The following is a 27,637-nucleotide window of genomic DNA, read 5'->3' on the forward strand; positions in this document are numbered from 1 at the left end:
CAGAAGGCTGGTCGAACACAATATCCCTTATGTTCCCCAAAAACAATGATCCTATTTATAACGTTTCATATGATGGTTATGAAAAGCCTAGACTCCTTCCCTTGCAACCACAGTTTTCCCTGACAGTCCCGTCTCTGAAACTCACCCTTATTTTCTCAAAAAGAAAGCTTTAAAAGAATTGGCACACTTCTATGACATACACATTTATTGTGATATTTTACATAATTCTCCCACCAACATTACTAGTCATGTAATGTAAACAATAATGTAATCAAGCATTTAGGCTAATAGACAAAGAAGCAGAATGACCCACATAAAACAATTTTAGTGTGCAAATCTAGATTGACAATTTCATATTAGGGTAGAATAATAAACAAAATACAGTATTCCTTAGTTCTAGATTGTGAGAGACAAATTCAAGTGTCAAAAGGTTATTTTGGGGTAAATGTTACAATTAATTCCATGTGTAACACACATCTGACAATTATATAGGTAAACATTGACATATGTCCAAAATGGCAACCTTTTCCCTAATATAGTGCACTACTTTTCACCATTTGAGACGTACCCTATTGAATGCCAACATTCACCTTTCGTCATACCGATTTCAATTCATGTCATGTACTTAATCTTAACACGAGAAGTTCAGACCCTGTTCATGTCCTTTGGAAAATAACCAGGGTTTGAATTACAGGGGGGTGTAGGCCAGACTGAACACCCTCGTCGTTCATGCACCCCCAAGAGCCAATGTATAATTTGAACCCATAATTTGAAGTTATAATAACAGGTGAACAACATAGTGGGGAAAGACTCCCAGTCAATATGGTTCAGAGAACCCTGGTTCTAATGACAGGTGAATAAAGTAGTGGGAAAGACTCCCAGTCAATATGGTTCAGAGAACAGGCCTCCTTATTCAAGTCAACGACGCCATAATGGGTGGACTATTTCTATGGTTCAGAGAGGTTTAGAAACAAACACAGGAAGTGATGTAACAATACAAAGAAACAAAAAAGTGCCACTGTCGCCGCGTTATCAACTACACTGTGCCACTAAAACAAGCAATGAAATCGACTGGCATTGGCAAAATTGCAATGAAGACAATATTAATTTGTGCATAGTGATTGGTTAACTGATTAGGTATCTCGCTAGCTCTGGAAACAAGTGTTGCTACTTTATCCTGGCAGGCTATGCTTCAGTCCCAAATGGCACCCTATACCCTACCTAGTGAAATAGACCTGGTTAAAACTAGTGAACTATATGAGGATGCAATTTGGGACGCATTTTATGTTGTCAAACTTTGGCTGGTCCAGGATCAGTTTGACCATTTCTTTAAAAGATTCCTAAGAGCTGACCCCAAACCAGTTGTTATAGCACTAACAGAGTGAAGAGGTATAGGTTACATCCTAAATGGGCACCCTATTCCCTCTATAGTGCACTACATTTAACCAGGGCCCATAGGTACCCATAGGGCTCTAGTCAAAAGTACTGCACTATATAGGGAATAGGGTGCCATTTGGGACAAATCCATAGTGTAGTGTGAGATAGTACTGGGCCAGACGGTGAGATAGGGTGCATCCTAAATGGTACCATGTTCCCTGTATAGTGCACTACTTTTGACCGGAGCGCTATATATTGGGAATAGGGTGCCATTTGGGATGCACACTTAGTTTCATCTGGTTGTTACTGTAAGACCGCGTGGGGAGGGGATTTTGGGTTTAAAAAACACTTCAGGCCACTCTAACGGAGCAGGGTAAAGTTGCCCCTATACGCTGATCTTGGGTCAGTTTTGCAAGTGAAGAGGAATCAAAACTGATCCAAGAACTGTAACTAAGGGAATCTTCACCCCGGAGGTTCTGTAACACAAAACATAATACCTGTTACCTAACCACCTTGTTTAGCCAATAGCCATCAGAACAGAGGTGTTTGTGGTTGATATGTAAATGAATGATTGGCCAGTGTCCCTGTATCTCTTCAATGATTGTCTGGTGTCCCTGTATCTCTTCAATGATTGGCCAGTGTCCCTGTATCTCTTCATTGATTGGCCGGTGTCCCTGTATCTCTTTAGCTCTTCCCCATCATCTTTAACAGCAGCTGTACAAGGAGGAGGTAGACGCATAAAGACAAAGGTCACAAAGGTCAAGTGCATCTTAACCTCTGAGACAGACTGATACTCATGATGAGTAATGATCATTAGCTCAAGGAGAGTGACTCCCAAAAAGCACCCCACACTAAGGTCTGGAGGAAATAACACTGTCTAGCTAATACACTTTTTATTTTCCTCAAAGGTTGACTGTGACTTGGAAAGAGATAGGGAGGGAGGAGGTAGGGAGGGGCGAGCGAGAGAAGGAGAAGAAAAAGGAAGGGATAGATAAGGAGGAAGAGGGAGAAAGAGGAAGGGATGGGGGTACCTACCTGAGTGAGGTGGTAGTCTCCGTCGACTAGCTGCTCGATGATGTTGAAGTGATCTGTGTTTGGAACGTCCTCCAATGTTACCTTCAGTCCTTCTGTTGACTCCAGAGCCTGCAAGAGGGAAGGAGGAGAGGAGGGAGAAAGGAAGGAGGAGAGGAGGGAGAGAGGAAGGGAAGAGAGGGAGAGCAAAGGAGGGAGAAAAAAAAGGGACAGAAAGATAGTAGTTTTCTAGGCCCTAAAACTCTTCAAAAAATATAAGGGGTCAGCTGTTATAAAGGTGAATTGTTTTGTCACTTTCTGAAATCGTGCAACAAGAACAATCTAGATATATTCTAATGTGTCCCAGACAATGTCTGTTTTTCCATCCATGGAACTCGGACACATTCTATTCATCAGCTCTGATTCTGTGTTCTACTTCTGTGTGTTCAGTCTGTACTGACTTTGTAGTAGTCCTCCGACTGCTTCCGGAACTCTGGCGAGTCGTTCTGCGCCACGGCAACCACGATGTCACAGTCGGAGGAGGAGAGTTTGAGCTGCGGAACCAACTGACTAGGACTGTTCCTCAGAGCCACCTCTCTGTGAAGAGACAGAGAGAGTGAGACAGAGAGAAAGAGGGGAAAAAAGAAGCGAGAGAGAGAGGGGAGCTTCTGGTGATGGCTCTGACTGGCACTGACTGCTACTGGACACCCACAGAGCAAACACACAGACTACATCTCTCTCTCTAAATATAGGATTCATTTAACCTTCTTCACTCTCTCACATACACAATGCCAAACACACACAAATAATTTGGCCATTGATAAACACCATTACTCACTGACCTTAGGTGACCATTAGTAGATAAGGTAGAGCAGTGGTTCCCAAACTTTTTATAGTCCCGTACCCCTTCAAACATTCAACCTCCATCTGTACCCCCTCTAGCACCAGGGTCAGCGCACTCTCAAATGTTGTTTTTTGCCATCATTGTAAGCCTCCACACACACACACTATACGATACATTTATTAAACATAAGAGTGAGTCTGAGTTTGTCACAACCCGGCTCGTGGGAAATGACAAAGAGCTCTTATAGGACCAGGGCACAAATAATTATAATCAATAATTTTGCTCTTTATTTAAACATTTTACATATAAAACCTTATTTGTTCATCAAAAATTGTGAATAACTCACCACAGGTTAATGAGAAGGGTGTGCTTGAAAGGATGCACATACCTCTGCAATGTTGGGTTGTATTGGAGAGAGTCTCAGTCTTATATCATTTACCACACACAGTCTGTGCCTGTATTTAGTTTTCATGCTAGTGAGGGCGGAGAATCCCCTCTCACATAGGTACGTGGTTGCATAGGGCATCAGTGTCTTAACAGCGCGATTTGCTAAGGCAAGAAACTCTGCACGCAGCCCTATCCAGAAATCTGGCAGTGGATTCTGATTAAATTCAATTTTCACAGAACCGCTTGTTGCAATTTCAATGAGGCTCTCTTGTTCAGATATCGGTAAGTGGACTGGAGGCAGGGCATGAAAGGGATAACGAATCCTGTTGTTTGTGTCGTCCGTTTCAGGAAAGTACTTGCGTAATTGTGCACCCAGCTCACTCGCTATATCACATTTGACATTGTCCATAAGCTTGAGTTCATTTGCACACAGAAAAATCATACAATGATGGAAAGACCTGTGTGTTGTCCTTGTTAATGCAGACAGAGAAGAGCTCCAACTTCTTAATCATAGCCTCAATTTTGTCCCACACATTGAATATAGTTGCACAGCGTCGCTGTAATCCTAGATTCAGACCATTCAGGTGAGAAAAAAAAATCACCCAGATAGGCCAGTCGTGTGAGAAACTCGTCATCATGCAAGCGGTCAGACAAGTGGAAATTATGGTCAGTAAAGAAAACATTAAGTCTCTCAATTTAAAAAAAAACATGGTACGTACTCTGTCATCTTCAGAGGCTCGTTGACATAGGTGGACAGGATGGGCAGGAGGTCATATATACCACTGACCAGGAACGCACCTGAGAGAGAGAGAGAGAGAGAGAGAGAGAGAGAGAGAGAGAGAGAGAGAGAGAGAGAGACAATGTATGGGTAAGGAGATAGGAGGGAGAGAAGATTGTCAATCATTCAAAATAAAAAAGCAGGTCTTTCTGTGATTATGGAGAAAGATTACTGAGCTCACGTCTCTGCTGACAACCCGCTATCTCCTGACCTCTAACCTCTCACCTTTGATCTGAGGGGTCACACTGTACTGAGACCAGTCTGTAGAGAGGATCATAGCAGCCAGGTGGGCCCCCGCAGAGTGGCCACACAGGTACAGACCACTAGAGAGAGAGAGAGAGACACAGAGAGAGACAGAGAGAATTGCCAGTCAGAAACCAACCCCTAGCCTAGACATTCATATCATCAAATCATGACATATTTGTTACTATCCTTTAGTCAGATAGTAAAGATTATATTCAGCCACTCTTGGAAGTTGATTTAAAACTTCCAAGAAAGGCATTAAGACTGCCTTTAGTAAGTACAGATCTGAGATTGAGACTGATGAAGAGGGCGCACCTAATGTGTGAATACTGTTGAATGACGGACACCACACTCCTCCGCACCTGAGACACCATCACATCCATGTTCCCTGGATGGGAAACGGGGAAGAGGAGGAAAGTAAGAAAAAATAGGAACAAACGAAGGACAGATAGAGATGAATGTGTGAAAAAGGGCAGCGAGATCGGGCTAAGTCCAAAATGGGACCCTATTCCCTACAGTGCACAATTTTAGACCAGGGCCCATAGGGCTGAAGCTGCTCTCGACCAACAGGCTGCTGTGCTCTGAAGACCCCAGCTGCAGTCTACAGAAGTAGTACGCTATAGATAAACAGGGAGACATTTGGGACGCATTCATAATGTCTCCTATGTTGCTATGACATCACAAACCAGGGACACACCAACGGTACCTTTGGGAGCGATGTCGTAACCCACGGCGACCACCACGACGCCCTTATGGACCAATGGGACGGCCATAAACCCGGACTCCTCCTTACTAGGAAGAAGAAACACAGGCCATTTCTCAAATGGATTTGCTCAACTCCTGCGTCTGAGAGAGAGAGAGAGGAGATAGAGATAGATAGATACCTAAGGAACTGCCAGTAGCCTCCATGGAGGTAGATCACCAGTGGGACATCTATAAGAAGAAAGAAAACATTGGTTATGGGCAATTCCACAGTAACAGAATGATGCGGACACTCAAGATTTCTTTACTTTAAAATGTATGTCAAACAAAAAACTAAGTTAAACAGCCCCATACAACACAATAACTACTTTTAACCATTTCCACTGAAAATTGACCAAAAAAACTAATGTACTTGAAGAACAGTGCATATGCTAAGTTTGGTAACAGAATGACGATTTGTGCCATTTTTTCCGTCACTCCACAAACCTTCACCCCCTCCCCCACAAACACCCACTTAGAAGATCCAAGACCAGATGCATGTGAGCTGTCTAACCCAGGGCACTGCCTGTGTCTGTGTGGATCTGTGTCTGTGTGGATCTGTGTCTGTGTGGATCTGTGTCTGTGTGGATCTGTGTCTGTGTGGATCTGTGTCTGTGTGGATCTGTGTCTGTGTGCAGTTTCTACTGTGGAAATGCCTTGTTTCTCCAGTTCCATGTTGCCCCCACACCTGTGTGTCATGTAATGTGTTGTGAAAGCTGGGTTTTCCCCTTGATAAGGGCAAACCGTATTCCCTTTAAGTCATTAGAAATCTGTCACAGCTGTCAGTAATGTGCTGCTGCCATACTGCACTACAGTACTACACAACAGTAGTAATGTACACTACAGTACTGAACTACAGTACTACACTACTGAACTACTGTATTACACCACAGTACACTACAATACTACACTATTACACCACAGTACAACACCACAGTATACCCCCTTTGGTCTCAACAACATACTGTAGCTGCAGTATACTAGTGTTAGATCAGGAGATTGAATCTGGAGTTTTGGTTTATGCTTCCTTTTAACACTATTGTGATGTAATATCTTAAATAATCAGTGACTGAAAATAACTCAGTTTTCATGTTTTCAGTGAAACCCTTCTGTTATTTCATTTCACCACGAGATAAAGAATGAAGGTGTGTGTCTCAGTAGCTGGGATCAGAGGGATGATGCCTGAGGGCTGTCTGTGGAGATGCCTGAGGGCTGTCTGTGGTGATGCCCGAGGGCTGTCTGTGGTGATGCCCGAGGGCTGTCTGTGGTGATGCCCGAGGGCTGTCTGTGGTGATGCCCGAGGGCTGTCTGTGGTGATGCCCGAGGGCTGTCTGTGGTGATGCCCGAGGGCTGTCTGTGGTGATGCCCGAGGGCTGTCTGTGGTGATGCCCGAGGGCTGTCTGTGGTGATGCCCGAGGGCTGTCTGTGGTGATGCCCGAGGGCTGTCTGTGGTGATGCCCGAGGGCTGTCTGTGGTGATGCCCGAGGGCTGTCTGTGGAGATGCCCGAGGGCTGTCTGTGGAGATGCCCGAGGGCTGTCTGTGGAGATGCCCGAGGGCTGTCTGTGGAGATGCCCGAGGGCTGTCTGTGGAGATGCCCGAGGGCTGTCTGTGGAGATGCCCGAGGGCTGTCTGTGGAGATGCCCGAGGGCTGTCTGTGGAGATGCCCGAGGGCTGTCTGTGGAGATGCCCGACAGCTGTCTGCGGAGATACCGGAGGGCTGTCTGTGGAGATGCCTGAGGGCTGTCTGTGGTGATGGGGGGGAGGAGGGGGGCTGAGGAGTATTTCTGTCTGTAATAAAGCCCTATTGTGGAGGAAAACTCATTCTGATTTCCAGGCCCACCCGTGGCTGCGACCCTGCCGAGTCATGTGAAATCCATAAATTAGAGCCTAATGAATTTATTCCAATTGACTGATTTCCTTATATTAACTGTAACTCAGCAAAATCTTTGAAATTGTTGCATGTTGCGTTTATATGTGTGTCACTTGATTATCCTGTTATTCTATCGTCATCTTCTAGTTGAAGAGAATATCAGGGAGGGTGTGTTGTTGACAAACAGGCTATACCACACACACCTAGAGAAGTGGTGGTGGGAACATAGACGTCTAGTTTCTCCCCCTCTCCTTCTCCATAGGGAACGTTGAGGAGGGTCTGGGCCAGGCCACGGGCACGCTCCGTACCTGCACACGCACCAAAAACATGCACACGGAGAAATATACAGAGACACACCTTTGTTTACTTTGCAAAAATATATATTTTGACTAAACTGTAGTGTAACCTACGGATACAGAATTACGTGTTAAACATACGGGGCACAACAACAATATAAGTCAAACCAACGACATACAGTTGGTTACTTTCCAACCATTCATTTCATTATTCGCACTGCGGGCACCACCCATATGTCACGGCTAGTCTAAAGATCCCTATAGCAATCAGTTGGCTATTGCTCTTCCCTGAACCCACACTCTTGTCAATAATCAACTTTATCGGCTAGTTAATCAAACATCGACAGACCTTCTTTGAGCGCCGTCACGTGGGATTTGATAACGTCGTCTGCCGACATTCTGTGCGACCACTGGCTGGGCGAAAACTGCCTCTCTAGCTCCTGTCAAAGTAACCACACAGAAGTGTGTTGTGAATCGGGGCGGCCATACGTACCAGCCGGTTGGAGTCGGAACATTAGCTCATAAAGATCAGGCAGACAGCGAGGGCGCAGTCCAACAGCGCCCTCAATCGGTAGACATTCGGAACTTTTTATTAATATCAGAAGTCAACATACAGGTTTTTGTTTATACTTTTGTTGTTTCAACAGTGAACTAAAGTATTTATAATCGATATTTAGATATGAGAAACGGTGCTTTATTTTATAGTAATAATGGCAAATGGATAGGCAAAGTTTAGAAATGAAGAGAGTAGGTTCTGAAAAAGAGGAACTAGGCTACTTTAGACATTATTATATATTTCGAACAGTTGTTAAAATACTTTGTTATATAAAGGTTCAATTTTAAAAATGGAATACAAAAAATGGAATAACACCAGGTTCATATGTTAATATAGCATGTTGATTTGTTATTAACCATGCCTGCCTCCTGGGGAATAGGAGAGCGCGTACTTACGAGACACGCACATATTTGTGCTCTTCAAATGTTGTGTATTTTCTTTTGGATGCAGGAGAGAACTATTAAAACAACCTGATATCCGAGGTCCACGTCTTTAGTCTCAATCAATCACACACAGCGCAGAGCTACAGCTGCACCGGGTACATATTTACAGTACAATGTCTACTGTATGAACAGACACAAAACGTACATCATCTTAACATCACTTACATCCTTATTCATATCCTTCCGACGTGACATTGTTGCTCTTGAATGTAACAACAGCAGATAGACTCCGATAGGCACAACACAGAGAACCTTTGGAATTGGACAAAAGATAAGCAGGAGAAAAAACGACCATCGAGGACAGTGGGTCCAACGGGTCTGCGGGACGAGTGTCTGCGGGGTGTCACAATGTTCTCAGGCAAACGGTTTCAGTTGCCAGATTCTACATAAACAGCTGTTTATTTGTTAACGACAACCGCTAAGATTTTGTACCAACACAGTCAGTGAACCACCGTAACTTGATGGCACAACAATAACAGCTCGTTAGAATTGCAGCCCGGCCAATGTAACAGTGCATTAGTACACGGTGTACTGTACCTTGTGCTGGAGAACATGACATCCTGTGTTGGGTGGAGTAAAAAGGGTTTCACTAACTAAACTGACAATACATGCAACACCGTAACACAGAACGCACTCTTTGATAGCCTAGGCCTACTACAGTAGTGCCTTCAGAGTATTATCATGAATTGTCTAGATACATGTTAAATACTATGGAGCTCCGTACAATTACAAATGAGTTATGTCCAAGCTAAATGAAAGTACAACTTTGTAATGAGTATAATTAACAAAGTCTCCCGCCAGAAGAACGAACGTTTGACCTACTGACGCGTTTGTCACGTGATTATTCTGTGAGCTGATTGGTTCGTTCAGTGACCCTGATCAAGCATTTACAGAAACCGTCGCGGCGGGATATTCGTAATCTTTTCAGCCTCTCCGAAGAGTGCAGAGTTATTTTTCATAATTATTAGGAATATTGTGAAACATAAGGTTAACTTAATGGAGTGTTTGAATGTTCCAAGAATCCTGCCAAATTCCCCACGGAAAGCAATAGGACAGATCCAGGTACGTTCACAATTTATTTTTGAGACAAATGCGTTACCCTAAACATTTTTATAATCATCTTAAAACAAACCAAATAACTCAATCATATGCAGTGCACTGATTGTACGTTTAGATTTCTATGTCGATCGTACACATCAAACTCATTGTCTCTCATTTGTTTGCAGATCATCTTTGGCCCAATGTTCTCTGGCAAAAGGTTTCAGTTGGCTAATTCTTCATAATCAGCTGTTTATTTGTTAACGACAACCGCTAAGATTTTGTACCAACACAGTCAGTGAACCACCGTAACTTGATGGCACGACTATAGCAGCTCGTTAGAATTGTAGCCCGCCAAATGTAACAGTGCATTAGTACACGGTTTACTGTAATCAGCATCTCAAGCACTAGCTCGTAACAAGCTACTGTAGTGTGTACTTTACATAGTATTACAAATTAGAACATATTAGTAATTTAATAGGATCTTTGCATTTATCCTATAAACTGTAACCATCTACTCCGCGGCAGTGTTTTAGAGAGCGCTTCATAGCTGTATTACTAGTTTGTGATACATTTTTTCTATAACTGACTGAAATCTATTTTCTTATTAACAGCACTGAGTTGATCAGGCGAGTGCGTCGTTTCCAGATCGCTCAGTACAACTGTTTGGTGGTCAAATATGCCAAAGATACACGCTACTCCGAGAAGGGCATGGCCACGCATGACAAGTAAGAACACTCTGGTTTATGTCAAATACATTATCTCCTGATTTGTATAGATTACATTTAACCGCACCCCCATTAACTAATTATTACCCTGATTCACCTGATTCTCATTGTTGCCACCCAGGACAACAGTTGTTTCCCTCTGCTTTTGCGAGTTTGAATAGTAGAATACACAAGGTGCCATTTTGAAATGTGGCGGTGCATCGGCAGGTTCTCTTGTTGCGTCACTCACTGACAGTCAAATAGCCCATGTCAGCTAACATTTTTTTAGATTGCTAAATTGGTTTAGAGGCCAGCTATTTAAACTTGTCATCATGGTCGAATTACCAGCCAGGGGCGATTGATTTTGTTAGTCAGTCTCACTCAGATATATTAAAAACTTTCAACATTTCTCTCCGCCCCATGGCAAAATGTACAGAATTGCAGCATCACTAATGTATTTAGTAGGATGGTCTCTTTATATATGTGTGTGTGTGTGTGTGTATATGTATGTATGTATTTATTTATTTATTTATTTCTACACAAACACCAGAAACACAATGGAAGCTGTCCCAGCCAACTCCCTGAGTGACGTGCGTTCTCTCGCTCTGCAGGCTTGCGTCATCGGAATCGACGAAGGACAGTTTGTAAGTATAGTACATTAGTCTGTTACCCTCTCACTGTATCCAACAGAGTGATCCTCTTTGTTCCTCACCAGATCATTACCTGTATGTTCTCTACAGCTGAATAACCTGCCATTGATATTCATCTGTTAAGCACATGGCGTCATCAGCACCATATTCCTTAGTGTTATTATGACCACCTTTTTTCAACCGTCTCCCCCAGACGCTCCACGTATTTAAACTGTTCCAGAGCGAGCACACCTGATTCAACTGGTCAACTAACCATCAAGCCATTTACATTTACATTTTAGTCATTTAGCAGACGCTCTTATCCAGAGCGACTTACAGTAGAGTGCATACATTTTATTACATTTTTACATACTGAGACAAGGATATCCCTACCGGCCAAACCCTCCCTAACCCGGACGACGCTATGCCAATTGTGCGTCGCCCCACGGATCTCCCGGTTGCGGCCGGCTGCGACAGAGCCTGGGCGCGAACCCAGCCCAGCCTGGGCGCGAACCCAGAGACTCTGGTGGCGCAGCTAGCACTGCGATGCAGTGCCCTAGACCACTGCGCCACCCGGGAGACCGGGTGGCCCTTGACTAGTTGAATCAGGTGATCTAGTTCAGGGCTACAACAGAATGGTGAAACATCTCTGAGGAGATCACTGACCTATGCTACATTACCAATGATAACCAACCATGTCCTAACTGTTATACCCGTATGCTTATGAATCCATGCCACATTCTTCTTGTGTTTGTGTGTTTGTCAGTTCCCAGACACGGTGGAGTTCTGTGAGGAGATGGCCAACATGGGGAAGACTATAATCGTAGCGGCCCTGGACGGAACCTTCCAGAGAAAGGTAGGCATGGATGATGAGTCATATCCAAGGTTTGCTGCCTGCCTCCTGGTTGTCTAGCATCGTAATCGTGTCGTCATCGGTAACAGTTGTCTCAGGTAATAGAATATTTGACATGTAGAGTTTGTCAGTTTAATTTGAATGATTAACTGCGTATGAATGATGTCTGTCTGTCTGTGTGTGTGTCTGTACAGACAGTACATTTCTCTGGCTAGTGTACTATCTGACCGAACTCTCTGTCCTGTCTGCAGCCCTTTGGAAACATCCTGAACCTGGTTCCCCTGGCTGAGAGCGTTGTGAAGCTGAACGCTGTCTGTATGCAGTGTTACAAGGAGGCAGCATACACCAAGAGACTGGGGGCAGAGAAAGAGGTGAGGGGGATATGATTTATATTAGAGCTGAGGAGGGATCATACAGTAGAAACATCACATGCCTTCCCGACTCAAAGGTTGTATTCCCTTGAACTTCTGGGAGTGAAATGAGACTGGTGGTTTTTCATATCCTCTTTGTCGTCACAACCAATCTCTCTTGACATTCACTGTCCTGGTCTACCTGCTTCTCTCCCTTTCTGAAATCCCCTCTTGATCTCTCTATCATCCCTGTTTTATTAGTCAACCAGTTAGGAATGAAAAGTCCCTGCAGGAATCACAATTATCACTGTGTCCCATTTCACCATTTATTACCCATCCGATCCTTTCGCATCTGCCCTAAGGAGTAAGGGTTAGGAGGTTGATTTTAGGACTGTGCCTGTATTTGGACATGACCTCACTTCCTGTTTCTTGTCTGTGCCCCGCCCCCAGGTGGAGGTGATTGGTGGAGCCGATATGTACCATGCGCGGTGCAGGAAGTGTTACGGTGGCCTGATGGATGTGGTGAAGGAGAATAGCGCCCCCCACAGGGACGATACGCCACCACATGTGATGACAGGGAAACTGCTTGACAACACTACATCGCCACGGAAACTCTTCGCCACCCTGCAAGTCTGATCATTACCAGTAGACTATTCTTAAAGGATAGTTCACTCACATGACTTTAAAGGGGAAGTTGACTTGAATTGGAACTTTTGAATGAGATGGTGAACAATCCCTTTAAATTTTAGGTGTGGTAATTTGACTGGAGATGAGTTAAAAGGGATAGTTGTTGACTTCATTTTCTAATTGGAGTAATGAACCATCCCTTTAAGTTTTGCACTTGGAATGAGTGGGGACAATAAATGAAGCTCCATCAACCCACTGAACGGTATGGTATCTGTGTAATACCTGTCATTTTATAGGGCTTCTTATACTTCGATGTAAATATTTCTAAAACATAACCCAAATTAGTACATATCATGTTTTTTAAGACTTGGATACACCTGCTAACTTACATACTGCCATGCAATGAGTCTAGTGTACACAACTTAATATTCAACTGTTACTTTTTGTAGTTCTGGTCTGATTTGCCTCCTATAATACAAATAAATATATTTTTTAAATGTTCATTTATGGTTTGTGTTAAGTCATTTTCCGGATTTTGCAAAATGTTAAGTCGAACCCATAACTGTCAGTGTTCAAGGTAATTTTTTGTTGTTGCTCAGTTGTGCCACTACATCATGCTAATTGCACGCTCCCTCAACCTTAGACATCTGGCATTGTGTTGTGACAACTGCACCTTTTCGTGGCCTTTTATCCCCAGCACAAGGTGCACCTGTGTAATGTTGAATCAGCTTCTTGATATGCCACACCTGTCAGGTGGATGGATTATCGGCAATGGAGAAATGCTCACTAATAGGGATATAAACACATTTGTGCACAACATTTGAGAGAAGCTTTTTGTGTGTATAGGAACAATTCGGTGTTTCTCGAGCACATGAAACATGCACCCAACACTTAACATTATAGTTGCCAATCACCCTAGTAACTGAGTGAAAGAAATGGCGCTGGATTGCAATCCAATGTACTAGCCTTGACTGAAATAACCATTTAGGTCTTGGCAGTTGGCATGTTGTTGTACAGTAACTAGCTGCCAATTAAGATGATTTTTATGGTAACACAGAAATCCCCAACGCAGTACATTAGTCACTCAATCTGGACTTGTAAACATGTATTTTTTTAAACCAGTCAAATTATGACCAAATATTGGATTTAAGGCAAATTTTATTCTGCCCCACGCAGACACACACATGTCATTTAGACAGAACAGAATTATATCCTTGTGACAACAATGGATTCAATAGAACACAACTGAACTAACAGGTTTCTGGTGCTATCATTTTTTGTGTGTTATAGGGAAGTGTGACACAATTTGCAAATTAACTTCATAAATGTAAAATAAGTGAGAAATACTCATCTACACTTTCATTTAGATCTGTGGTGGTGGTGATCAAGTGGTAAATCAAAATCATATACATCATTGGTTATCTAACACGATAAAACAATGGACAAAAAGTGAAATATACACATCACCCCTACAACTACAGAAAACAAAACGCAATCAATTAACTCAGTCCCAATACTAAACTACAAATCACATACTTACAGAACTCTTGGCTATCAATCAATCATAGATACAAAGGTTGCTAACTGGTGAGGTTTCATTTGAACAGTAAGGCTGCATTTACACAGGCAGCCAAATTCTGATCTTTTGCCCAATTATGGGCAAAAGATCTGATTTCACTGGTCAAAAGATCAGAATTGGGCTGCCTGTGTAGACACCGCCTCACTAGGCCAAGCTGGACATCTAGGGGGTATGTTCAGGATTGCAAACAACAAATTGCAACATCACTCATCTCCTGACATTTATGAACACAAGGCAACAGTTTGATAATCCTGAATATGCCCTTCAGTTTTTGCTCAAGTGCGTGCCATCATGGCTTAAAATGATTTTGTTCAAGGTTTTATAAAGTAAATATATGGACAGTTTGAGGAGGTTGATTGGGCAAATAGAGTGTATACACCACGGGAAAGTTGAAATGGTTGGTGCCACTATCAGTGGAGGCTGTTGAGGGGAGGACGGCTCATAATAACGTCTGGAATGGTACCAAACATAAGACAACCACGTGTCTGATACCATTCCATTCACTCCATTCCAGCCATTATTATGAGCCGTTCTCCCCTCAGCAGCCTCCACTGTCCTGTATACATATAAATAGAGGGAGCGTTTCTACCCTCCCAAAATGTTTCCACTACTAGCCTTGCAAAGTAGCATCACTCATACTTAATAAATACACCTCTCTGTCCCAAATGGCACCCTAATCCCTATGTAGTGCACAACTTTAGACTAGGGCCCGTACAGTGTAGTGCTCTATATAGGGAATAGGGTGCCATTTTGGACACACAAGGTGAGGTCTTCCCTTTGGCCAAGTGGACTCCTATGATGTGTTTATATACAACTTATCTATGTGTGTGTCTATATTTACCTACACACATCTATATGTGAATATGTACATCTATGCTTGTCTATGGTGGACTCAAGGTCACCATGGTGTCAACATTACATACAAGTACGTCTAAGGCACCGTCAACAAAGTATACCAGGGTTCTTGTTAAGGAGAAGTGCATAACATTTCCATAGAAGCCATTCTTCAATGGATACTACGTCTGCTGTTTTCAGTCTTGTCCTTTAAAACGGCAATCAGCAGTTGAAACGATAACAAATCGTCTCCCCACCCGTTTCAGTAAAAAGCTGAGGGATGGGGCTCAAACTCATAGAGTTATGTATACGAGGACTGACCATCCATGATATCAAAATTATAGTTAACCATGTTGAGGCTAAATAGTGTTTGTTTACATTTACTTTGTTCACAAACATCAGAGTAAAAAAAGCTCATATTTTGGGTTCTGATGGGGTACAACAATTGAACTAACCTCATGAGGCATTTATAAGTTCTATTCTTCAAGAATCAATTGGTACATATCATTAATACATCCAAAAATGTATCTGCAGATTGCCACTTTAAAGAAAAGCAATTGATGAAATCCCAAGTATTGTATTGTTATCAAGTGCTTAAGTTAGTCCTGTATGATTTACATTTAAAGTCAGTCAGATGATTTGAAGTAGTGTGCCAAAGCACACTTGGACCTTGGTGGACCGGAGCTATACAGTCACAGCTCTTGATCGTGTTCATTAGTGCACACCACAGCAAAACTTTTTGCAATGGAAAAACAAAAGCATTTGCCTGATGAAAAACTTCCAACTGTTTTACTTGTTTTGAAAGCAGGAACTCCCCTCAATGTTCTCTGAACATCTAATGACGCTAGGACCAAGAAAATGTATTTAAAATAGCTTCTGAAGTTCGGTAATTGTGTGTTTGTTAATGTTCATATGTACACGGTTTCTCTTCCATTTGGTGCCTAATGAACATGACCCAGCTGCTGCACTGAGGTTCCTGAAGTCAGTCTTGGCAGTAAGAGGATTTATTCATGAATTACTATACTTTTACCTTTAGTAGTACAAAGCAGGCAGTGGTCTCAGACTCAGAAAGACTGATAGGAAACACACAAAGTAATACAAACCATAGATGGCTTTATGTAGCGGCAGTGGAAGACTTATGTTCCGATTCTCCACCTTCTCCAGTGCACATGGTTCTAAAAGCACTGGTGTAAGGATTGGCTGGAGGGAGTTTCCACCATTGTCAAAGCCACAGGGGGGAAAAGTAGGCCAGTGCAGTGCACACTTTGGGAGAAGGGTGGAGAATTGGGACTAATTTATCTCCTGGTTACAGCCGAGTTTCAACCCCTCCAGTTGCTATAGTTTCTGTGGACAGTAGACATATAAAAGATGACTGAAAACTCAATACATAATGACTAGATAGGAACATGCATATTACACAGATCAGTTGAGCAAACAAGCCTTGTGTTTTCAACGTGGGATTTAATGAGCGCTTTAATGTGTTTTTTTCTTTAGGCTTTTTATGGCTTTACCTTGACTGTTATCAGATAGACAGGATTTAAGAGTTATGAAAAAGGACTTGCATGTGTATCCTAAATGACACCCTATATATAGTGCACTACTTTTGACCAGAGCCTTATGGGTCCTGATCAAAAGTAGTGCACTATAAAGGGAATTGGGTGCCATTTGGGACACAGACAAAGTCTGTCTACGGCTCCTGAAGTGGGACAAAAGCCCAGCAGTTTACATAGGACATTAATAATAAGGCTTTCTTGGGCATTTGGCTTATAGTTGGCTTATCCTGTAGAATTCAGTAGTCTCACGATACACTGGTCAATTAAATAAACATACTTTTTTGACATAGAATAAAACACTGTGCTTGCGTGTCATCAACATAATTGTGCTAAATTGAAAACAAAGAGATAAAATGTTTTTAAAAAACACACTACAGCCATTCAAAGAATTGGCGGTTCAACTATGAATATCTAGTATGTACAGACACCAGAGGAGGCTGGTGGGAGGAAGCTATAGGAGGACCGGCTCACTAACGGCTGGAATGAAATACATGGAACCGAGTCAAACATGTGGTTTATTTGATACCGTTCCATTTATTCCATTCCAGCCATTACAATGAGCAGGTCTTCCTATAGCTCATCCCACCAGCCTCCTCTGACAGATACACATTCTCCTTCCTTCTGGAACACAGAAGCAGGGGACTAGAGTTCTGAACAGAGAGGGGGGAGACAAGCACACTGATTAGCTAAAGCAAGCACTTGCCCCTCCCATGAGAGCTCTCATCGGCCGTTTTTCGCATATCCCAAATCATGTGACCTCCAGTCTCCCGTGTCACGTGACCAGGCTCTGACTTTTGCCCCTGCCCCTCAGCTGCGCCCCTGTCTCAGGGTAGAAGTCTCCCTTTAACCACATCATCCACTGAATTAGTAGTAAGCAGACCTGTGTTCAAACACTATTTAAAACCATTATCGGTCTGTGCTTTCATCCAGTTTCCCTGTTGCAAATTAAACCAATGTAAAAGTTGACAGAGTGCAAACTCCACCCACCTTGCACTCCAGACAGACAAAAGCAAAACAAATATTTCAAATAGTATTTGAACCCAGGTCTGGTGATAATGAGCTTCCACTCTTCCTTTCTCCATAATTCTATCCCAGTAATAGTTCGGTGAAATTGCCCCTTGGCCTAGACACTGATCTTGGGTCAGATCTTGCATTTCCCCCACTAATGGTTAAGGTTAGGAATGGGGGAAGTGAAGCTGATCCTAGATCTGCACCTAGGGGAAACTTCACCGCGGAGCCCCTCAGTAGTTGGGGGGTTGGTAGTCCCCCTGGGGTTGGGTGGTGGTGAAGGTGCTGGGGGTGAAGGGGGGTTGTTGGAAGTCGTCTGGCGCGCTGGAAGGGTACGGGGAGTAGGTGGTGGGGGTGTAGGCCGAGGGGGCGTAGGTCGGAGGGTAAGGGGTGTGCTGCTCCGGCGCAGGCTCGGCGTAGATGCTCTGGGTGACATCGGCAACACCACGGCGATATCTCCCCAAAGCGAAGTAGGTTAGGATTCCCTGTTGTAGACACAAAGAGGGGTCAATTAATAAATCAATTAATTAATTAAATCAGTCAGTCAATGAATCAATTAATGAAATAATAAGTCAGTCAGTGTGGTGAAGGTATGACCAGGCCATAGTGTAGCTGTAGTAAAGGAGAGGCAGTAAGGCAGCTGTAGCTGTAGTAAAGGAGAGGCAGTAAGGCAGCTGTAGCTGTAGTAAAGGAGAGGCAGTAAGGCAGCTGTAGCTGTAGTAAAGGAGAGGCAGTAAGGCAGCTGTAGCTGTAGTAAAGGAGAGGCAGTAAGGCAGCTGTAGTAAAGGAGAGGCAGTAAGGCAGCTGTAGTAAAGGAGAGGCAGTAAGGCAGCTGTAGTAAAGGAGAGGCAGTAAGGCAGCTGTAGTAAAGGAGAGGCAGTAAGGCAGCTGTAGTAAAGGAGAGGCAGTAAGGCAGCTGTAGTAAAGGAGAGGCAGTAAGGCAGCTGTAGCTGTAGTAAAGGAGAGGCAGTAAGGCAGCTGTAGCTGTAGTAAAGGAGAGGCAGTAAGGCAGCTGTAGCTGTAGTAAAGGAGAGGCAGTAAGGCAGCTGTAGTAAAGGAGAGGCAGTAAGGCAGCTGTAGTAAAGGAGAGGCAGTAAGGCAGCTGTAGTAAAGGAGAGGCAGTAAGGCAGCTGTAGTAAAGGAGAGGCAGTAAGGCAGCTGTAGTAAAGGAGAGGCAGTAAGGCAGCTGTAGTAAAGGAGAGGCAGTAAGGCAGCTGTAGTAAAGGAGAGGCAGTAAGGCAGCTGTAGTAAAGGAGAGGCAGTAAGGCAGCTGTAGCTGTAGTAAAGGAGAGGCAGTAAGGCAGCTGTAGCTGTAGTGACAGTCCTCCTCACCCAGGTGGCAATAGAGAAGAAAGAGAAGGCGATGGTGGCGCGGGCGGCGTCCTGGGGGAATCCACTGACATCAAGCGTACGACTCCATTGGCTAGCCAGGAGGCAGAAACACACGAACCACAGGAACGTCCACACACCTGATACAAACAGACAAGAAACAAGGAATATACTTATTTACACTACAACTACCTACAGGGTCACGTTCATTAGGGAACACAACTGAAAATGTTATGAAACCTTTAATCAATGAAAAAAAATATATAAGCGTTTCTTATTGTACGTTCCAGGCAGTCCCTCCCCGTTTCAGTCTGTTTTCTTCCATGTGGTGCTATGATGAACAAGACCCAGGTGCCTGGAAGCTCTTTCCTCACACCACAACCCTAGGTTCACACACACCTCCCCTTACCCCCTCCTCACCTGAGAATCCCAGGTCGGCCATGACAGCGTACTTCCTCTCCTTTGCGTTGCTCATCAGCGGCATGTAGGCGTCCAATAAGAGGAAGAAAAAACAGGCCAGGAAGGCTAGAGAAATAAAGAGATACTTCATAAATATATATATTTTAACACTTTATTGAGACTGTAAGGAAATGAGGTGGGGAGTCAGGCAAGTGGGAGAAACAGTAAGAAGGACGCAGGGTTTGAACCCCAGTCTCCTGCGGGGAGTCGTATTATGAGACAAGGAATCAACCCGTCTCCTGCGGGGAGTCATATTATGACACAAGGAATCAACCCATCTCCTGCGGGGAGTCGTATTATGAGACAAGGAATCAACCCCAGTCTCCTGCGGGGAGTCGTATTATGACACAAGGAATCAACCCCAGTCTCCTGCGGGGAGTCGTATTATGAGACAAAGACTGAACCCCAGTCTCCTGCGGGGAGTCGTATTATGACACAAGGAATCAACCCCAGTCTCCTGCGGGGAGTCGTATTATGAGACAAAGACTGAACCCCAGTCTCCTGCGGGGAGTCGTATTATGAGACAAGGAATCAACCCCAGTCTCCTGCGGGGAGTCGTATTATGAGACAAAGACTGAACCCCAGTCTCCTGCGGGGAGTCGTATTATGACACAAGGAATCAACCCCAGTCTCCTGCGGGGAGTCGTATTATGACACAAGGAATCAACCCCAGTCTCCTGCGGGGAGTCGTATTATGAGACAAGGAATCAACCCGTCTCCTGCGGGGAGTCGTATTATGAGACAAGGAATCAACCCCAGTCTCCTGCGGGGAGTCGTATTATGAGACAAGGAATCAACCCGTCTCCTGCGGGGAGTCGTATTATGAGACAAGGAATCAACCCGTCTCCTGCGGGGAGTCGTATTATGAGACAAGGAATCAACCCCAGTCTCCTGCGGGGAGTCGTATTATGAGACAAGGAATCAACCCCAGTCTCCTGCGGGGAGTCGTATTATGAGACAAGGAATCAACCCCAGTCTCCTGCGGGGAGTCGTATTATGAGACAAGGAATCAACCCCAGTCTCCTGCGGGGAGTCGTATTATGAGACAAGGAATCAACCCCAGTCTCCTGCGGGGAGTCGTATTATGAGACAAGGAATCAACCCCAGTCTCCTGCGGGGAGTCGTATTATGAGACAAGGAATCAACCCCAGTCTCCTGCGGGGAGTCGTATTATGAGACAAGGAATCAACCCCAGTCTCCTGCGGGGAGTCGTATTATGAGACAAGGAATCAACCCCAGTCTCCTGCGGGGAGTCGTATTATGAGACAAGGAATCAACCCCAGTCTCCTGCGGGGAGTCGTATTATGAGACAAGGAATCAACCCCAGTCTCCTGCGGGGAGTCGTATTATGAGACAAGGAATCAACCCCAGTCTCCTGCGGGGAGTCGTATTATGAGACAAGGAATCAACCCCAGTCTCCTGCGGGGAGTCGTATTATGAGACAAGGAATCAACCCCAGTCTCCTGAGGGGAGTCGTATTATGAGACAAGGAATCAACCCCAGTCTCCTGAGGGGAGTCGTATTATGAGACAAGGAATCAACCCCAGTCTCCTGAGGGGAGTCGTATTATGAGACAAGGAATCAACCCCAGTCTCCTGAGGGGAGTCGTATTATGAGACAAGGAATCAACCCCAGTCTCCTGAGGGGAGTCGTATTATGAGACAAGGAATCAACCCCAGTCTCCTGAGGGGAGTCGTATTATGAGACAAGGAATCAACCCCAGTCTCCTGAGGGGAGTCGTATTATGAGACAAGGAATCAACCCCAGTCTCCTGAGGGGAGTCGTATTATGAGACAAGGAATCAACCCCAGTCTCCTGAGGGGAGTCGTATTATGAGATGTGCCGGGAGTGTTACCACTACACCATAGCTCTGCATAAAGTGATACCTTCTATTGTCGATTGTCACAGAGACACAAACAATTATTTTTCTGTTATCTGAACCCAGGGCACAACGGCGGGAGATGCCATCTCTGATCCTGTTTGCTGCCCGGCCCCGACCAGATTTTTTCCACTCAAGGGTGGTTTCCCCTAGGTACAGATCTAGGATCAGCTTCCCCTCCCCAATCCTAACTATTAGTGGGGGAAATGCTTAACTGTCCCAAGATCCGCATCTTGGGGCAACTTCACCCAACACCATTTTCTCAGTCAGCCCTGGGATTAGAACCTGTAACCCAGAACCACTAGACTACTTACCTATGATACCGATGCCCACAGCGTAGTGACACGCCGAGTCATTCTGGTTGAAGACACAATGCGCGTAGGGGCTGTGCGGATTGTTGACAAATCCCTCCGCCGTGATGCAGGAGAAGACCACGATGGAAAAAATCTAAGAAGGGGAAGAGAGGAACGTTTCAATTTGACTGTTTTGACTGTGATCTGCATGTTTATTTATCCATCTAGTCGTCTATCAACGACGGGGCCTTGTTTCTCCATCCTCCAGCGACGGGGCCTTGTTTCTCCATCCCGTCCTCCAACGACGGGGCCTTGTTTCTCCATCCCTCAACGACGGGGCCTTGTTTCTCCATCCCTCAACGACGGGGCCTTGTTTCTCCATCCCTCAACGACGGGGCCTTGTTTCTCCATCCCTCAACGACGGGGCCTTGTTTCTCCATCCCTCAACGACGGGGCCTTGTTTCTCCATCCCTCAACGACGGGGCCTTGTTTCTCCATCCCTCAACGACGGGGCCTTGTTTCTCCATCCCTCAACGACGGGGCCTTGTTTCTCCATCCCTCAACGAGGGGGCCTTGTTTCTCCATCCCTCAACGAGGGGGCCTTGTTTCTCCATCCCTCAACGACGGGGCCTTGTTTCTCCATCCCTCAACGACGGGGCCTTGTTTCTCCATCCCTCAACGACGGGGCCTTGTTTCTCCATCCCTCAACGACGGGGCCTTGTTTCTCCATCCCTCAACGACGGGGCCTTGTTTCTCCATCCCTCAACGACGGGGCCTTGTTTCTCCATCCCTCAACGACGGGGCCTTGTTTCTCCATCCCTCAACGACGGGGCCTTGTTTCTCCATCCCTCAACGACGGGGCCTTGTTTCTCCATCTATCAACGACGGGGCCTTATTTCTCCATCCAGTCATCTATCAACGACGGGGCCTTATTTCTCCATCCAGTCATCTATCAACGACGGGGCCTTATTTCTCCATCCAGTCATCTATCAACGACGGGGCCTTATTTCTCCATCCAGTCATCTATCAACGACGAGGCCTTATTTCTCCATCCAGTCATCTATCAACAACGGGGCCTTATTTCTCCATCCAGTCATCTATCAACGACGGGGCCAGTAGAAACATACAATGAGAGGTCTTCTGGAAGATATTCTAACAGGCGACGCCATCCACTTATGCTCTCCCTTTTTCTATTCCAACGACTGTGAAAACAGAAAAACTAGGGCCTGATGCCAACACATGTTCATTAGGACAACAGAAAACCTTTTACAACTGAAAACGAAAATGAACACTTCTTATTGGACGAGTCCAGGAAGTCCCTCCCTGTTTTAGTCTAGTTTCTCTCTCCATTTGGTACCTAATGGACCGGACCCAGGCCTCTGTAGTCAGTTCAGTTCCAGTCTCTGTCTCGTTACTGGTCCACCACCGTCATGTGACCCAGCAGCACTGACATACTTGTGACCAGAGATGCCACCAATTCCCTCTTCAAGTATTAGTGAGACAGAGAGAGAGAGAGAGAGAAATGTGTGTTTCCTTTGAGAATGCGATGGAAAAGAGAGAGACAAAATAGTTTTTCTTTCCAGTGAAAGAAAGACAACGGGAGAGAATGGTACAGATAGTTACTGGGGAGTTCCAAAAAGAAAGAACTGAAAAGTGAGAGAAACAGAGATCAAAGCCAGAGAGACAGAAATAATTCAACAACAGCAGAGAGAGTCTGCTGACTGAGGGAAGAGAGAGAGAATTCAACAACAGCAGAGAGAGAGTCTGCTGACTGAGGGAAGAGAGAGAGAATTCAACAACAGCAGAGAGAGAATGCTGACTGAGGGAAGAGAGATAATTCAACAACAGCAGAGAGAGAATGCTGACTGAGGGAAGAGAGATAATTCAACAACAGCAGAGAGAGAATGCTGACTGAGGGAAGAGAGATAATTCAACAACAGCAGAGAGAGAATGCTGACTGAGGGAAGAGAGATAATTCAACAACGGCAGAGAGAGAATGCTGACTGAGGGAAGAGAGAGAATTCAACAACAGCAGAGAGAGAGTCTGCTGACTGAGGGAAGAGAGAGAATTCAACAACAGCAGAGAGAGAGTCTGCTGACTGAGGGAAGAGAGAGAATTCAACAACAGCAGAGAGAGAGTCTGCTGACTGAGGGAAGAGAGAGAATTCAACAACAGCAGAGAGAGAGTCTGCTGACTGAGGGAAGAGAGAGAATTCAACAACAGCAGAGAGAGAGTCTGCTGACTGAGGGAAGAGAGAGATAATTCAACAACGGCAGAGAGAGAATGCTGACTGAGGGAAGAGAGAGAATTCAACAACAGCAGAGAGAGAGTCTGCTGACTGAGGGAAGAGAGAGATAATTCAACAACGGCAGAGAGAGAGTCTGCTGACTGAGGGAAGAGAGAGATAATTCAACAACGGCAGAGAGAGAATGCTGACTGAGGGAAGAGAGAGAATTCAACAACAGCAGAGAGAGAGTCTGCTGACTGAGGGAAGAGAGAGATAATTCAACAACGGCAGAGAGAGAATGCTGACTGAGGGAAGAGAGAGAATTCAACAACAGCAGAGAGAGAGTCTGCTGACTGAGGGAAGAGAGAGAGAATTCAACAACGGCAGAGAGAGTCTGCTGACTGAGGGAAGAGAGAGAGAATTCAACAACAGCAGAGAGAGAATGCTGACTGAGGGAAGAGAGAGAGAATTCAACAACAGCAGAGAGAGAGTCTGCTGACTGAAGGAAAGGAAGAGTGATGGAAGAGAGACAGAAACAAAGGAAACAGTGTGAGAGAGCACCAACAGATGATAACCCACATGTTATTTCCTTACGCCATGTCATACAACAATGGTGTGTGTGTGTGTGTGTGTGTGTGTGTGTGTGTGTGTGTGTGTGTGTGTGTGTGTGTGTGTGTGTGTGTGTGTGTGTGTGTGTGTGTGTGTGTGAGCAAGTGTCTATGCGATGACGAGTGTGTGTTCCGCTGGATATGAGAGGGTCCTTGGAAGACACTGCTAGAGAGAGCACTGGAGGGAGGGGGGCTAGATGGGGTATCACCTTCCCTCCCATCTGCCCCTTTCTGCTCCCACCGTCAGAGAGCAGGGAGGAGAAGTGGTTGTGTCGACAGGCAGCACATTCTGTCCAGACCGAGGCAGTGTCCCAAATGGCTACCTATCCACTACATAGGGCACTTCTTTTGACCAGAGCTCCATGGGCCCTGATCAAAAGTAGTGCACTATATAGGTAATAGGATGCCATTTGAGTCACAGACCCTACAGTGTTACACTGTTTACATGTTGGTACGCTACACTGCTCAGGCTCATAGACCAACTAGACTGACAATTTACACCGTGTGGCTCTAGTGTTATCTGTTAAGTGTATGTCTCTGTATGGAGGAGACTGTTTGAGCAACAGACATCTTGGTGGTATGTAGCTAGCTACAAGACCTGAGGTTAGATGTTACTTTACAGGGCCTAGGGGCATCTGGTCTTGGTCAGATATTATTGAACAGGGCCTAGGGCCATCTGGTCTTGGTTATATATATTACTGAACAGGGCCTAGGGGCATCTGGTCTTGGTTATATATTATTGAACAGGGCCTAGGGGCATCTGGTCTTGGTCAGATATTATTGAACAGGGCCTAGGGGCATCTGGTCTTGGTCAGATATTATTGAACAGGGCCTAGGGGCATCTGGTCTTGGTCAGATATTATTTAACAGGGCCTAGGGGCATCTGGTCTTGGTTATATATTATTGAACAGGGCCTAGGGGCATCTGGTCTTGGTCAGATATTATTGAACAGGGCCTAGGGGCATCTGGTCTTGGTTATATATTATTGAACAGGGCCTAGGGGCATCTGGTCTTGGTTATATATTATTGAACAGGGCCTAGGGGCATCTGGTCTTGGTTATATATTATTGAACAGGGCCTAGGGGCATCTGGTCTTGGTCAGATATTACTGAACAGGGCCTAGGGGCATCTGGTCTTAGTCAGATATTATTGAACAGGGCCTATGGGCATCTGGTCTTGGTCAGATATTATTGAACAGGGCCTAGGGGCATCTGGTCTTGGTCAGATATTATTGAACAGGGCCTAGGGGCATCTGGTCTTGGTCAGATATTATTGAACAGGGCCTAGGGGCATCTGGTCTTGGTCAGATATTATTGAACAGGGCCTAGGGGCATCTGGTCTTGGTAATATATTATTGAACAGGGCCATCTGGTCTTGGTTATATATTATTGAACAGGGCCATCTGGTCTTGGTTATATATTATTGAACAGGGCCTAGGGGCATCTGGTCTTGGTCAGATATTATTGAACAGGGCCTAGGGGCATCTGAAAAGTAGATGTCGATGTGAGCACATGCAACACACACCCACACAACATTTTTTGGAGTTCCTCAAACTTAATGGACCAATCAAACCAGGAAGATCCCTAAAATTACAATCTCTACCATTAGTCATATCAGACCACAGACTGACTGGGCCTCTCTCTCTCTCTCTCCCTCTTCCTCTTTGGAAAGTCCCTCTTGCTGCCTTCTGGTGGATCAACATGACATTACAACATGGCTGTTGATGACCAACCAAAATGGGCTGGCAGTGTGTGCTGCTACCACTCACTTCTATATGACATGTCTTTTGCTATTTCAAAGAATAGGCCTAATGTCGAGGAAAAACAATTTTTGTGAGAGTTTAATTTGTGTGTGTGATTGTCATTATTGGACAAACAGGCCCTGGTATCTCAGAAGGCAGACGTGTCCATGTGTTTAGGCTACTTTAGGCTGTTGTCCCATTACTTCCTTTGTCCCATTACCTCATCTGTATCAGACAATGGAAACAATGTTCACTAAGTGTCACTTCAGCTAGCCTAGTTCAAGCTGTGTGAATCCTTTAAATCTCATATATACTTCTGCGTCGTGTTTCAAACAACAACAGCAGCAGCCACAGGCATCACATGGGGGTTAGTTCCCCTCGGTCTGTGTGGGTGTGTTGGTAACATCTTCAATACATTGTCAGTCCATATGCATGACATTACACAATGAAGCTCCATGTAAGCCTAGTTGGAAGTGTAGCCTAGGCATATAGCTAGGCCTAATCAATTTAGCATGATAAAAATGCAATGAATTGGAAATGACTCCCGCCCCCACCCATTATCGCTTCAATAGTATCCTGATTGTTGTTGTTGTCAATACGGCTGGCAACAGTCGCACGTCCGCGTGAGCAGCTGTACTTTGCAGTGTCGTGACATCAGCTGTAACATTATACATCTATCAAGAGGAATACGAGTCGACAATAACACATTGGCTAATAAGCAATTAAAGGGCTGTCTGTGGTAAAAATATATATTCGGGATGATCAGATCAACAATTAACACAAACGGCATAGTTCGCTCAGTTGCGTTTGAAATTATACAAAGACAAAGTGACAGGTAACGTTACTTAGACAATGTGTTAACGTTAATCCTCTGTGCTCAACTTCCTTGAAACATTTTAGTCAATAAGTAATTCAAGTTATTACTCTCTGTGTTCCTTGCCTTGTCAAACTCACCCAACTCAAGAAGCGCACGATAGTGTGCGGTTGTTTAGCAAACTTCTGAAAGTCGAAGCTACCGCCTGCGAGCGAAGCTCCGTACGCACTAGCGCCACCAACTCCCCCGGTCTCCTCCATTTCTGTCGCTCAAGTTCAGCACAAGTCACAAGACAAGCAACCGTTGATTTAGCTTTAATCTTCCGTGTAACACAGATAGCGAGACTACCAACCGCCTTCTTGTTTTTTCGCCACCGAGTTTCCTGAAAGTAAAAGAACGCCTACACCTACGTACGTAGCGTGCTATCTCCCGAGGGGCCGTCGTGAAAATGTAATTTCACACAAAAGTGAACAATATTGATACGATGTGACTCACTTGGTCATAAACATGGTCATATGGATCTCTTTGTGAAAACGTAGCAGACAGAAGTCATAATTGGCT

At 44.8% G+C, this 27,637-nt stretch overlaps 3 protein-coding genes across 8 annotated transcripts; 1 reads left to right on the forward strand and 2 right to left on the reverse strand.

The window, feature by feature from the left end:
- Positions 1-190: 190 nt before the first annotated feature.
- Positions 191-10,548, reverse strand: afmid (arylformamidase). 6 transcript variants are annotated; one of them, XM_071389703.1, is made up of 12 exons: positions 10,411-10,544; positions 8,713-8,799; positions 7,898-7,988; positions 7,456-7,560; positions 5,525-5,573; positions 5,347-5,432; positions 4,956-5,028; positions 4,623-4,720; positions 4,339-4,417; positions 2,850-2,985; positions 2,413-2,520; positions 191-2,091 (listed from the first exon to the last, which is right to left on the reverse strand). In XM_071389703.1, the coding sequence occupies exons 1-12, from the start codon at positions 10,492-10,494 to the stop codon at positions 2,062-2,064; spliced, it is 1,026 nt and encodes a 341-aa protein (XP_071245804.1). In that variant the 5' UTR covers positions 10,495-10,544; the 3' UTR covers positions 191-2,061. The 6 variants fall into 6 exon arrangements, with proteins under 6 accessions (XP_071245804.1, XP_071245806.1, XP_071245805.1 ...); XM_071389705.1 differs by lacking the exon at positions 10,411-10,544 and adding an exon at positions 9,085-9,213; XM_071389704.1 differs by lacking the exon at positions 8,713-8,799 and having other exon boundaries at positions 10,411-10,548.
- On the forward strand, positions 9,420-13,254 carry tk1 (thymidine kinase 1, soluble). Its single transcript, XM_071389709.1, has 7 exons — positions 9,420-9,609; positions 9,774-9,805; positions 10,200-10,313; positions 10,843-10,936; positions 11,688-11,777; positions 12,026-12,145; positions 12,575-13,254. Exons 1-7 carry the CDS (start codon positions 9,544-9,546, stop codon positions 12,758-12,760), a joined length of 702 nt encoding a protein of 233 aa, XP_071245810.1. The 5' UTR covers positions 9,420-9,543; the 3' UTR covers positions 12,761-13,254.
- Positions 13,255-13,891: 637 nt separating this feature from the next.
- On the reverse strand, positions 13,892-27,515 carry syngr2b (synaptogyrin 2b). The gene is made up of 5 exons (XM_071389718.1): positions 27,217-27,515; positions 21,707-21,839; positions 19,475-19,579; positions 19,058-19,194; positions 13,892-18,210 (listed from the first exon to the last, which is right to left on the reverse strand). The coding sequence occupies exons 1-5, from the start codon at positions 27,334-27,336 to the stop codon at positions 17,959-17,961; spliced, it is 747 nt and encodes a 248-aa protein (XP_071245819.1). The 5' UTR covers positions 27,337-27,515; the 3' UTR covers positions 13,892-17,958.
- Between the last annotated feature and the right edge of the window lie 122 nt (positions 27,516-27,637).

This window comes from Salvelinus alpinus, chromosome 2 (genome assembly GCF_045679555.1).
Source record: "Salvelinus alpinus chromosome 2, SLU_Salpinus.1, whole genome shotgun sequence".
NCBI classification, from domain to species: domain Eukaryota; kingdom Metazoa; phylum Chordata; class Actinopteri; order Salmoniformes; family Salmonidae; genus Salvelinus; species Salvelinus alpinus.